Raw genomic sequence first — 14,034 nt, forward strand, 5'->3', positions numbered from 1 at the left:
TTATATGCACAGCTTCTCAGGAACATGAGAAAATGACCAAGGTCTTGGCTTTTCAGTCTTAAGTGTGAGTGGAAGACTTTTTGAGTAACACAATTATTTTGTTTCATCATGAAGTTTAAGGGTATTGATACAATATATCTTCATTAATATATAACACACTGGTCATAGACTAATTTATTTTGTCTAGATTAATGAAGATATCTTTGGTTTTTTCAACTCTGGCATGACTTGACAATCTAAATATTGGAGAAAATAATTTTAAATAAAATAAAGCAAGTACTTTGAAGTGAAATCATATTTTGCAGTTATCTATTCCTTGAGGATCTCAGATTATTTCAGTTGTCACTAATAATTAAATTTTAACACATTTGTGCGTCACGATTGGTAAACAAATATAAGTATGTTAATCAGCATGTCAAAAGTAATGCAAGAACCATATAAAGCACAAAGGGAACATTTCTTACTCATTAGAGTCTTTTACTCCGGACTTTTTAATATCCTGAATTATCCTAACATTTTGTCATAGTAAGCAATATCAACATCCATGTTTAGAGGCATTATCTTTAGCTCATATGCGCGTAGAAAGAACTTTTCAGACATTAGCCCAAACAAACACATGTTGAGTGCTCTCTTTCTAAGTCTAAGCCAGGTCTATTGTTATTCAGATGTTTTCTACATTCTAGCAAAACTGTAGAGTTGATAAAATGAGATTAGTGCAATCCTGTTACTATTGCAGTAACTTAGTAGTAGTAGCCTGTACAATAATACTGTGAAAAATATGTAGGTTGCCTGTATGCAGTCTTCATCTGTATTGGTCAATGTGTGATAATGAATTATGAATTCTAACTGCATACTGACCAAAACATCGCTTTTGAAAAGACAAATAAATAATCAGAGGCCTTGAAATTTTGTTAGGAGACAATATAATTAGATAAACAAAGACAGTTATTTTGTGTTTTGGTGTGAGCATCTTTTGGACATTTTTGCTGAATTATGTGATATTATAAGTCAGTTTAAAAAGTGTTTTCAGCTAAAACACTGTCTAAGTCCATCATATCAGTTACACCTGTGTAGCACATTGCAGAAAAACTAGCGTGCCTGAAGAGGATTGTGTTGGAGAGCAAGCATCTATTATCTGTGTTTTCCCATCTAATGGCTGCTCTGTTATGAAGATAAATGCACAATGATACCTAGAGCAAGTCTGTGTGTAGCAATAAATATTGTTGATGAAAACTATCGTGATGCAGCTAATAGCTTTAATCATTTGATACATTAATTTATTAGTTCTCATTTTTGCTGAGTGCTACATGCCAGCTGTTTGAGTCATCTTATTGATATTCTGATGAAAAGAGTAGGAAAGTAAAGCATTGCACCAATTAAAACCCCACTTACAGGCAAGCATATTATCATCCAGTATATCTCAGAAAGGAATTATAAGAATCTGCCTGTTGAGTGTCATTTTTTAATTTTACTATAATAATTAAAAATAGACAATAACAGATAATATTTTTAAAGGCCGAGATAAAGCAGAGGGGATTAAAAAAAATTTGCAAATCTACTGTATTCCCAATATACAAATATGAAGCTGCTAAAATTCTGACTGGTGAGATTAGAAGGAGGTACATACATGACATCAGTATTTCTAATTGTCAGAGTATTTAAACATCTTATGCAATTGCATATGACACTTAAGTTGACAAGATTGCATATTCCTTTTTTAAACTTTATAAGCCTTTTTATAGCTAAGAGTCTCCAAACTCCCTTGGAAACAGTAATCAGCTCTGCTGTTGCATTTATCTAATTAACAGTGCAATCTAGTAAATAGAACTGGAATTCACAGGACCTGCATTCATTCCCTCCTTCTGTTAGCATAGGCAAATCATTTGACTTTCCTTGGCATCAACTTCTTCATTGTTCACTGGCAATAACAACTCTTACTCTGAAGGGCTTTGAGACACCTACAGGACAGTGTTTTTATCCCCATTCTAGAGCTAGCTCAGCAAAAGCACTCTGAAACATTTCATCCACGTTCAAACAATAAATCAACGTAGTTTCAGAAAGAAGATCTCCTGATTCCCAGAATTGTTGCTTTAACAAAAAAAAAAAAAAAATTCCCTCACATTTCATATGCTTTGTAGGAACTATATAGATGTTTTACCTTTACCTTTGCATTGTAACTAATGTTCACATAAACTCTGAATGTTCATCTTCTGAGAGATTCTACGCCATATACTTTGCACATTGGTGCTTTTGTCTCCTATAGCAGATTATTGTCCTAGTGTCTTAAGTGTCTCTGTTTAGAAAGATGCACACAAGAGGAATATATAATGACATAGAAACTTGGCTTTACCTTTACTTGTGGTCACTGTAACATAGCTGATTGTAAGTCACACGTAAGTGTGACTCCCTTTTTTTAGTTACATACCCATCCCATTTTAATATCTTTGATATTTATGATCGTGTAATTAAAGATTACCTATGTTTCCATTACAAATGCTATTTAACATAGTTTAGAAGTTGATCATAACATATATTTCCAGTAGATCTTGTCACTAATTTTTCAAAATGTCCCATGCAATTGGCTTTAAGCCAAAGTAGCAAGAAGAAAGTTTGCAACATTCAAATTTAGATCACAAATAACTTTAGAATAGCAGTGTTCAAAATTTAACTTGACATGAATATAACATCTGTGTAAAAAAATAAATACAACTAAGTCTGCTTTAAAAAACTAGCCATTACAATGCAAAATTATTACTTTGATTTCAAAGATTTTTTCTACACAATGTTTGCTATACACAGCAAGTATTGTAAAATAAAATTTGCAGAACTGACCTTACTCCATCTGAGTAATACTAAACCGATTATTAAAAATTTAGCTCTTTCTTAACACCAAAACCAGGACATATGTTATTAAGCTACAAAAACTATGCTGCTTTGGGCAATAAAAACTTTAAATAGCTCATTAGTCTCCTCTTCTTTACCAAACACATCATGAACGGTTTTGCTCAAATTGCCAGAGAGTACAGACACATTCACAAATGTATCATATATTTGCGGAGCAATAAATTAGGAGAGAATAATTTTTTTTAAATACTGTCATTAAGTAACATAAGATTATGATTTAATCTTAAAGTTCTCACTCAGCTGCTCTCTAAAATAATTTTAAGTTTTGTCTGCAAAGACCTTAAGGATCCAGGGCCGTGCAGATGTTTTGAGGAATACCAATACATCCAATATTTGTCCTCAGATTAGTACTATTGTGGAATTAATGTCATTGTTAATAGAAGCCACCGACGCATTCTCTCACTCGCTCTCTTCCCCCATTCCCTAAAAAATTTTTGGAAAATAATTACTAGAATAATTCTAATCCCCTAAATCATTCGGAAATATTTTCAGTTGTGATTATCTTCTCTGCTTGTGCTGCCAAATAAAGTAATAAGTGTGGGGGACTATTTCATGGGTTTTGAAAGTCTTCTAATGCAGCGTTCATTGGGAAGAATGGCAGGAAGAGAAACGTCTGTCTTTGTAAACAGAGAGAAGTTATTTGCGTTCCATGGTGTCCAAAACATTGCAAGTCAAACACCCTAGCAGCTAAGGAGGCAGGAACATTCAGCCCGTTGCATAATTCATAATCACGTATTTGAATTGCTGACCTTTGCACACTCCTGCTTTGGTTTGCTCTCCAGGCTTTCTCCTGCCTTTCTGTGCTTTGTAAAAGCGATTCCTGTCGCAGGTCTGTTGAATAGCTCTTGGGAGCTTTTTAAGAAAATACTGTTCTCATGCATGAACCTGAAAATGCTGCTGTTCAGGCGAGGCCATCCTGCTAGCTTTTTGGATAGGACTGAACTGCCTGACCGCAGGTGCCCAGCGCCACTGCCGAGGAGCAAGGGCAGTTGGTGATTCCACAGGGAGACAGCAAGCCAGGAGCAGGAGGTGGCCGGTGGAGGGGAAGGGGAACGGGGGGGCGGCAGGGCAGGGAGCTCCCCAGAGGGTCCCCCCCGCAGCACCCACGCCAGGCAAGCAGAGCGGCGCTGGTGGCAGCACCAGGGCCGGTCGCGGCCTGCGGCCTGCCAGACGAGCCTCTCCCGCGGCGGCGGGCCTGGGGTCGCGCCGCGAAGTCCAACGTGCGAGGCCAGGGTGGGCCGAGCCCAGCAGGCCCCTCGGCGAGGGCCAGGGCGAGGGCCGGAGCTCAGATGCGCTCCCAGGCTGGGGGCAGAGGGTGCTCGAGCGGACGCCTCGCAGGAGGCTTTTCGCGGTCTTGCTCGCAGCTTGGGGGTGTCCCCCAGAGCCGTCCGGGGTTGCACGGCCGCCCCTGGGTCAGAGCAGACCTCGAGCACAGGCCGGGAAGCCACGCATGGCCGGATGCAGAGCCTGCGGGCACCCGGCGGAGCCGGCCTCGGGCACCCGGCGGAGCCTGCCTCGGGCACCCAGGCCTCCAACCGCTGCCCGAGGCAGGCAGGCATCCCCCTGGCAGGTCTCCTGCCACCACTCCCGCAAGCCTAAATCTCTCACAGGTCTTACCACATACCTGCCTGCTCCGCGTAAATGTCTGAAATGCCCTCTGGCACCTCTAATGGCGGTAGCTGCTTGTATTTAGGGAACCGAATCTCACCCTCCAACTGGTCATGCGGCCTTTTGATGACCCTGTCATCTTCTGTGTCTGAGGAGTTTTAGTGCTTAGCCAGTTTTTATTGATTGTGGTTACATCCAAACCCTGACCTTGCTGTTGGCACTAGGAAGAAAAAAAAAAAAACAAACAAACAAACCAAACAACAGAACCCCTTCCCCTCCCCCCGCCCCCCCCCCCGTACTTTCAATTGCTTCTCATTATAGTTAAGGAAAGAGAAGACAGATCACGTAAGAATGTTCATTTATCCACAGGAAGATAGAAGTAACGGCACTGCAGCTTACAGCTTTTCGAGTGGAATATGAATAATGGGGGTATGTAGTCCCTTTTGAGCAACTAAAGCTATGATGTAGTTTATTGCTTTCCTGAGATTACCCTAAAATATGATAAGGGTCATACCAATTCAGTGGTGCTCCTCCATAAGCAAAGCAATTGAAAGAATGGGGAATTTTTTTTCCTCCACTTTGGGAATCATCCTCTTTTGGAGAAGTATAAAATTGGAAGCATCAAAATCAGAAAACTGAAAGGTTAATCAATCATTTTCTGAAACCAAGGAAGATTGGAAGGTATTATCTCAACCGCAGTTCTTAGATAACTAAATCTGGATTTGGTTTCAGCCATTTTAACAAGCAATCTTGTGTTGTTTGTGCCAAAGCTACTATGGCTTCTCTATCATCAATTCCAAAATTCAGTTCTCCCCCTTGTCCTCTTGACAGATCTGATGTATTTCTTCTCATTATCTTTTATTAATTAAATCCAGGGATTTTAGATTAAGAATAGAGATGGAAAATGAGAAAGCACAGACACAACCTGTGAAATAGAGTAACTTTCTACCTCTGCTATCCTTATACCATGGTTAAAATAAAATCTGTTCTGTAGAGGATTTTGCACTTTCAGTAGTGAAACCTAAGCAACTATGCTTACCCATGTGGATGCTAGGATAAATTGGTACCTATTTACAGGAGAGAGGAATCACCATCCATTCTGCAGCTGTGCACTGGGGAGAACTCTGAATAGCAGCTGCATCTTCTTGTAGAAACTCTGAAGATTTCTGCAACTTGATCAGAACTGGCTTAGCTTTGAAGTGAGAATTGAGCAGATAGAACAGAAATTACATGTAGGCAAACAATCTAAAAATTCTACCAGAAGTTTTCAGCAAACACAGTACCTCCATTACCCACCTATTCATTTACTGTCTGATAACTTAATAAAACTGGTTTGATTAAAAAATCATCATTTCAATTGTGCCTCTAACAGGCATTTCTAAGAGAAGTCAAGATGGAGATGTCTGCCTTTAGAAACCACTCTCACTTGGTCAATGTTTATTTCCTTGTATTGTTGGCAATATAATTAATCACAACATTGTTTCAACTTTGCACCAGAGATATTTGTGTTAATGTTTGTCACTTATGACTGGAGTTTTGACACAGTAAGATATGCTTTAGGCTTGTACTTGTCTACACTGATTTGTCTTAACTTCAGAATGTGCCTTGGTGGTTAAGCACAAACCAGTTTTCTTCTCATGCTATCAAAGCATCTATCTTGTCTTGATTTGACAGTATCCTAAGATAGTTTTACTGATCCTACTACAGCAAATGTTGAATTAGTGTCACTTCAAAAAACCAAATCATTATGAATCTCTCATTCAAAAGAGCAATAGCTCTTTTTTGTATCAGGCATGTCTGTGGTTCAAAACCACTGAAGAAATCTGACCAACACTGATGTGTATTTGTGGTAGCAAAATACAGAAAAACCATTTGGCAGCAACTGTAACTGGTAACAATAAATTAAATTCTAATAATAACCTAACAGTAGATCTAATTGGCAGACAGGCAGGGGGAGAAATCTTAAGTGACAAAACCTTCAAGTCAGTTATTAGTGACTGGTTATTCAAATGAGTAACATACTTAAGTTATGAAAATTTGAGGTTTTGTCATGTGCTGTGCAACACTAATTTTAATAGCAATACTTGTAACCTTTCAGAAGAAGCCTGACTACTTGGAAGTTTTCCCCATGCCCTTATATCCTCATTCCTAATACTTACTTTATATGGGTGAAATCTCATGAGTCAGTGGGGCTCCACATAGAGATCTTTAACACCTAACAAGTATATATTGTATTTTTAGGATTGTTTCCAAATAATGGAAATAATCTGTTGTTGCTATCTTTGGCAATTTGAAAATATTTTTATTGTGGTCCCTTATGTTCTGATACAACTGGAAACAATTTTAAACCTTTGCAGTTGAATGAGACTGAGTGTTTTGCATTCCCCAACTCCAATAATATCTATTTGACAAATTGTGGGAAAAATATTACTAACACCTTCACGACTGCAGAGGTTTTCTTGTGCATGTTTGCTATATTTATGTGTAGATGTACATATTCTTATTAGGCATACACACACAAGCCTCCTCATTTGTTGCAATTTCTTTTACCTTCTGTGATTGTTTTTACTTTTTATTGATTAAATGATCATATTTTTAGAGAATGCATGTTAATTACAGAATCTTTATAGTATTCATAGGAACTAATTCTGTATTTGATAAGAAATCGCTTGTGCTTGGCCTCAATTTACTGAACTTATTGAAACCTCCTAATTTTTTCATGTCATTTCAATGTGCTGTTCACAGCTCTCTATATATAGACATCCACTGCATATATTGAAGCTACCTGTGAACATCATTACTGAAAACAAGGGTTTCACTATGCTTGGTTTTTTACTCACTTGTTATGCCGAGACAGAATATTCTGTTAGCATGTGTGCTGAAAACTTCCTCATAAATGAATTCAGGTAACATTCTTTACTAGATAAGACGTACCAAGGAAACAGATGCATTAGAGAAGGAAAATAGCCAAGAATAATTTCTTCAGCCACTAGACCTGCATGCTTTCAAAGTTATGAACAATGGGTGGAATCCAAGGTCAAAAAATTCTCGTGATTTCAATAGTGCCATTCACACAAACTACTGACAAACAGTATGGAAAATTCACTGCAGCAGAAGTAGGGTCAAAGCTTGCATCGCTGCTTTAGAATAGACCAAAATGTTGTGTAATATATTCAGAGCTGTCAGCCCACCAACCTGTCCAGGGACTATAATACTCATGATCTGGGAGACAAAAAAAGGACAAAAGTGAAGAGATGGTTTTAAAAAGAGAGGGAAAGAGAAGGCTGTAACAAATGATAACATAAAAAGAGCACACTGAAGAAAAATAGTGATGGGAGAGATCATACAAAGCACTGCTTGAAATGAAAGACTTCAGAATTCAAGAAAGGAAGCAAGGCCCTCTAATAAAAAGTTTTCTTTCTGTGACTTTATCATTAATGGTCTTTATGCTGTTCCCACAAACAATGAAAATTTCATAATGAATCTAGATTTTGATGCAGAAAGTAAGACCACCTACCCCTGATCAAAAAAGGTATCCTTTTGAATACATTCATTTCTTTCTTTTAAGTCAATAGCCTGTCCTTTCTCATATTCATGTGGCTGACCCACCTGAATAAAATGTTACTGTAGGCAAGCTGTACAAAAATTAAGGTAGCACAAAGAAAGGTACAAAATGTATTTTCTCCCCTCTTGGATGGCCTTCAGGAAAGACAGGAGGCTAAAAGAAACTGTGCTTAAGTCCAATAGCATATTGTTTTTCTGTCTGAGCAGTAGGCAGACCAAAAGCCCTGTGCATGTGCTCTGAAGTTGCCCACAGTAACCAGAAAGAAGTCAACAGCACAATGCTGTGCCTGAGGTGGCCCTCCAGATCAAAGAGAACAAGGCTTGCGTTTGTGTTACTGTGTCTATATTGCTGCTTCAGAACTAAAATCAGCCACAGTTGTCTATCCCTTTTCTTTCAAGAAGCTGCAATGGTTTTAAAGTTGAGTTTTGGACAAACTCAGAAATTTTTGTGTATTATTCAGATTTGAACATTTAAGAGGAAAATAGACATATGTCAAATAACTATGCTACTCTCAATACATTCCATTAAATACTCAATATAAATTCTGTGAAACACTAGCACATCACTTATCCCTTGAACTGCTTGAGCTGGTTGAAAGACTGGATGTTTTCCCCTTGTTTTCCTCTTTTTTTATTCCATTTCCAAATGTAATAACACTGGAATTACAAATCGAGACTATTCTGTGACTTGTGGCAAAGCATCTTTCATCATCATTCATAGAGGTCTTATCCTAAAAAAGAGGCTTCAATATTTTATTAATGATTACTTTGGAAAAGATGTTTACATTTTAATTCAAAAATAGTAATATCTCTTGCTAATTGCAGGGGTTTGTTGGTTTGGAAGGGAAAGGGGGGGGCTGCCCCAAGGACAGAAAAGCTTCAAATATCTATCCATTTTTACATGTGGCTTTTTTCTGTCTCCTTTGTGTAGTGTTTTAAGGATCCCATAATCAGACCGTAGCTTAGACTGCAAATTGATGAATTACAAAAATAACATTAAAAATTTTGCTCTGGTTTACTTTAAATATTTCACTTCCCACAGTAGCGCAGATCTGGAGACTGTGCTCAGAAATATGTCCCTGAAAGGCCTGCAAAACTCTCCAGAGCAAATCAGATATCTCTGTTTTCTTTCTTAAATGATCAATTTGATGTCCTGTCTTCTAATTAATGAAGATCTGCCAGGCAACCCACAGCTAGTTCAGCCACACAAGTCTTAGTCATGTGTGATTACTTCAGAATTAGTTCTTTTACTTGCATCACTTCTCCGTGTTTCATTCTTTGATCAGAACTTGATACCTGATGCCTTTCAGATAAATTCAAGCTAATTTTTCATTATTGTTACTTTTAATGATGAAGATAAGGCAGAGCTGGTTCAACAGCTCTCAGCAGTGGAGGCAACATTTCACTGCTTGGAGTGGAAGAAGGGGCAAGGGCACAGCAGGTAGGAGAAGGTAGGAGGGGTACAACAGGCAGGAAAGCCCCGTATTACCAGGCTCGCTGCTCCTGCTGCTTGGGGAAAGGAAAAGGCCAAGGGCCAAGCACGTGCTGGGGTTCAGCCAGCCCTACCTGCTCCCACCAGCACCAGCTGCAGCAGCTCTCCTTGGGCATCAGCACAAAGCAAGGGGGCTGCAAGCTTCTGCCCCTTCCTGCCCTGCTCAGCAGCTCCCAGGTCACTGCCTTCTCTGAGTAATGCCTAGAGCCTCTTCAGAAATAAAATGTGTTATATCGCCTATCCTAGAAAAAATACTGTGTTAACGTTTGAAACAACAATTAATATACTTGCCTTGCTTTGGTCCTGGCAGCATGTCAACTGCTTTTGTTTAAGGCAAAAATTTTGTTTTAAATTCCAGTGAAAGTACTTTTCTTTATGCTGCTGATGTGCTACACTCATTAGCTGTAGCTAATCCAATTCCTAAACTAAATAAACATAATCAGTTAATATTAAAGTTTTAAAAGTAATCCTGACCATGCTTTCAGGAAGGTGGAAATGGTATTAGAGTTGGTCAGAATAAAATTAAAACAAAATTGGCAAAAGGAAATAATGGGATTTCGTAACATTTTCAGAATTGTTTCATTTAACTTCCCAATCACCACAATTGCTATCTATGTGATACATATAGTGAGTACATGTGTGTGTGCAAGAGCAAGAGATACTAAGAAACTAAGAAAAAGAAAGCTGTAACAATACCGGATTAAAAATTCAAGAATTTTCAGCTACATAGTAATTTGCTGAGAACATGAAAATCTACCTGTTTTTACTTTAATGCAATTCTGTGGACAAACTTTTAAAAGCATGCAAGAAAAATGAAGGAGAAGCTTTTGATCCATCCCTTCTTTAGAGTGCATTTAAAAAAACTTTCTCATGAGAAATAAATGGTCTGACTTACAAATCGGCATCTAGAACATTGTATCCAGAATTTTGTAGACAGCAATGATTAGAGGCATTTGATAGCAGCCTGCATCGGTGTGTCAGGCAGAACAGCCAGCATGTAGCAAAACGCCACTTCAGCCACACATCTCCAGCAGACTGTAACTACAGAGCAGAGTCTGGGCTGGTGGTCTCTGAAAATAAAAGGCTATAGTTGTCAAAGTAAGTTTAAAAATAGGAAAGCTAGTGGAAGATAAATTTGTTTTACTGAATACCTGGGAAAATTTGGATAACATATTCTGAGCCAAACACAAAGTGAAGTATCTCATCTCCTGTTTAAGAAGTGGTATTTAATTAACTATTGAATTCCATTCAGTTATTCAAGGCAAACAATGGTCAGTATTGATGGGGCAGATATTTCACCATTTTCATTGCCTGAACTGTAGGAAGCATCTCGGCAATGAGTAGTCTAGAACAAGCAGATTCGGTAGCTGTACCATCAGATAAAGTATTTTGATTTTGCCTACTGATATGGCTAAATATATACAATATGAATAATAAAGTCAGTTTTAAAGATGTATAGCCTCAGTTGTAAGAGATGTAACTCAAATGCTGACTTTTAAAATACAGTTTGGTTTTTTTCAGCCTGTTATCATTATAATTTTCTGGGTTGTTAATCTCATCACATTCATTTGGTGGTGATTTACTGTTCTTTGTACAAAATATAAACACTATTTTTTGTAATGTATATATAGAACATTAAAATTCAGGCATATGGCTGTCATCAATAATATGAATGTAGGATTGCATCACGTAAGAACATGGACTGTTTCAATTTTAGTTCTCATAATACTTGGGTTGCTTTTAAAAGTAAGTAAATTAACATTTATAAAACTGTACTTTTTTGTAGCAATAAATAGCAATGTTTAAAGTAAAATTAACAATATTTTCCCTATTTTGAATTATTTAGGGTATTTCCAGGCGAAGGTATGCATAAACAGCATACAATGTTGAGACTGCTTCTAAATCAAATAATCTTTTCCCTAATTCTCCAAGTGAAAATTTTTACTGTTACATTCTGCCTAAATAGTAGGTGTAAGATCTTTACTAAAATTGCCTCTCCTATGGAAGACAGAGCTGTAATCTAGCACGTATTCTGCTAGTGATATGACCTGGAATAAAACACAGATTGACACATTTAAGTAGTATGTTCCTCATATCTCCACATATTTACCCAGTGAAATATTTCATTGGTATTAAGTAATACAAAGTGAAGCTGTCAATTTTTCAGATACGATAATATTATGCAGCTCTAAAACTTTTGCCTGTATTTTTTTCTCTTAATTCTTCTGTCAAATCTGACTTCTGAAGATATTATATCAGGCTATAGTATCTAACTAAGATAGTTTTAAGATCCCAGTTACCCTTGTACCAAAGTAGCAAATCTAATTAAGAAGAAATATTTGATCTGTAATGGAGATAACAACATTATCTTTTATTTCCATATGTATATACCATATGATCTCCATCAAATAGCATGCTGGATTTCCTGCCTGTGCTTGCCTTATCTTTTTTGCGTAATTTTTTCAGGTCATTAATACATGCAGTTCTTGATTATAAAACCCTGCCTTCTCATACAGATCTTTTTACTTCAGCAAAGCCGTGTTGCATTTTTAACCACTGTTCATGCTTTCCAAAAGCTCTGGATACATTGCCCCTTTCAAATAATACCACACCCACCCACAGTTCCAGTTCAGTAGTAACTATAAAAATGCAGACACTGGCACAAGGCAGGTATTAATATCCATATTATTTCATTATTCATATTAATTCATTAATTAATATTATCATAGTCAGTGGTCTGAAGTGAATGATATGGTTCTCCAAGACTACAGCCTAAAAACAAAGGAAAAAAGGATGAGAAAATATCAAATAAAATAAAAAAATTCAAACTTGAAGTGTTTAAAAAAACCCACATCCCCTGTTTACATGGCTCAGGAAGAGGGGGGAGGTAGTGTTTCAATTCTGGTTTCAGTGCAGAGTTTCTCCTGTAGATGAACTTATATTTATTCTGCTTTTCTTCCCCCCTCCCGCTATCTTGCAGCAAACGTATGTGACAATGAACTACTGCATTGCCAGAACGGAGGAACATGCATCAACAACGTGCGATGCCAGTGCCCTCCGGCTTACACTGGCATTTTATGCGAGAAGTTGAAGTGCGAAAGGGACCCGGGAGGCTGCAGCCAAAACTCCGGCCAGGGGCCAGTATCACACAGGCCTCTCTTACTGCTGACTGCTCTGCTAGGAGCAACTGGACTTTGCATATGCTAGACTCTGGATGGTTGATGGCATCACATTCGGGCTGCTTCAAAGGAACGTGCCACATGAAAACAAAACAAAACCCAAGCGTTTGCTACTGAAATTTAAGGAGGAAAAGAGAGAGCAAAAATAACCACATACAAACTAAGGAGGCCTAACTGAACTAAGCCATATTAATCAGTTACGGACAGGGCTCTGAGTCAAGACTGTTCACCTCTGACTCGAGGCAAGTTGGCAGCTGCCTATTCTGTCAAGTCAATGCTAGCTGCAAAGCTTACACAGGACTGAAATGGCTTTGACAGCCCCCAGAATGGGAAAAGAATTTAAAAAACACTTGCTATTCCTATATGGTGCGCTACCGTACCTCCACCCGGTGTGTGGACCGACCAAATAAAGGCATTCTTTGCTGTCAGTGCATTGTGGGTATAAGGAAATCTGTAAAAGCTGCCATATTGGCCTGCTTCAGTCCCGAATCCTTTCCAACCTGTGCTTTAGTGAACGTTGCTCTGTAACCCTTGTTGGTTGAAAGATTTCTTTGTCTGATGTTAGTGATGCACATGTGTAACAGCCCCCTCAATAAAACTCAAGCCAGTCATATCCTTGTATACCTTAGCAGCACTGCATCAGTAAGATGCTGTGTTCACCTACTGTACAAGAGTGGCTATAGGACAAAAAGTGTATTTATCCTTTTGTATTCAAATGAAGTTATTTTTCTTGAAATAATGTACAATGTAGATTTTTTGTATTATTGCCTATTTGTGTTACCAGACAATTTGTTAATGTATTTAATTCTAATCAGATAAGAGAAAAATATTACTTTTTATTTAGTCCTTTTCTTTTTCCTTTCATTTAATTGTGCAGAGATTTCTCTGTATGGGCAACGTGCTGGCATCAAAGAATATCAGTTTACATATATAACAAGTGTAATAAGATTCCACCAAAGGACATTCTAAATGTTTTCTTGTTGCTTTAACACTGGAAGATTTCAAAGAATAAAAATTCCTGCATAAACAGTTCCAGGATGATGTTATTGCTATTTCTTAAGGCCTTTTTACAAAACAAAACAAAACAAAAAAGATCATTTTACCACCTAGTATGTGGAAGAAATACAAATTCAACAGTGGAAATTGCATCATAACAATCTAACCTGGTTTTATTTTTAGTACTACCATTATTTTTGCAAACAATTTTAAACGTAAAGGGCATCATTTGTTTGAGGAAGATGTCATCAAATCCCAAGCTTGGAAAAGGTATGAAAAGTTGAATAGTTC

General features: G+C 37.7%; 1 protein-coding gene across 1 annotated transcript in view; it reads left to right on the forward strand.

Moving 5' to 3' along the window:
• Window positions 1-12,775, forward strand: part of NTNG1 (netrin G1) — a 152,156-nt gene extending 139,381 nt beyond the window's left edge. Inside the window, exon 6 of the mRNA XM_010566089.1 lies at window positions 12,549-12,775. Within this exon, the coding sequence (XP_010564391.1) occupies window positions 12,549-12,775 (227 nt within the window). The remainder of the gene's footprint in view (window positions 1-12,548) is intronic.
• Window positions 12,776-14,034: the final 1,259 nt, after the last annotated feature.

This window comes from Haliaeetus leucocephalus, unplaced genomic scaffold, assembly GCF_000737465.1.
Source record: "Haliaeetus leucocephalus isolate CR32 unplaced genomic scaffold, Haliaeetus_leucocephalus-4.0 Scaffold205, whole genome shotgun sequence".
Classification (NCBI taxonomy): domain Eukaryota; kingdom Metazoa; phylum Chordata; class Aves; order Accipitriformes; family Accipitridae; genus Haliaeetus; species Haliaeetus leucocephalus.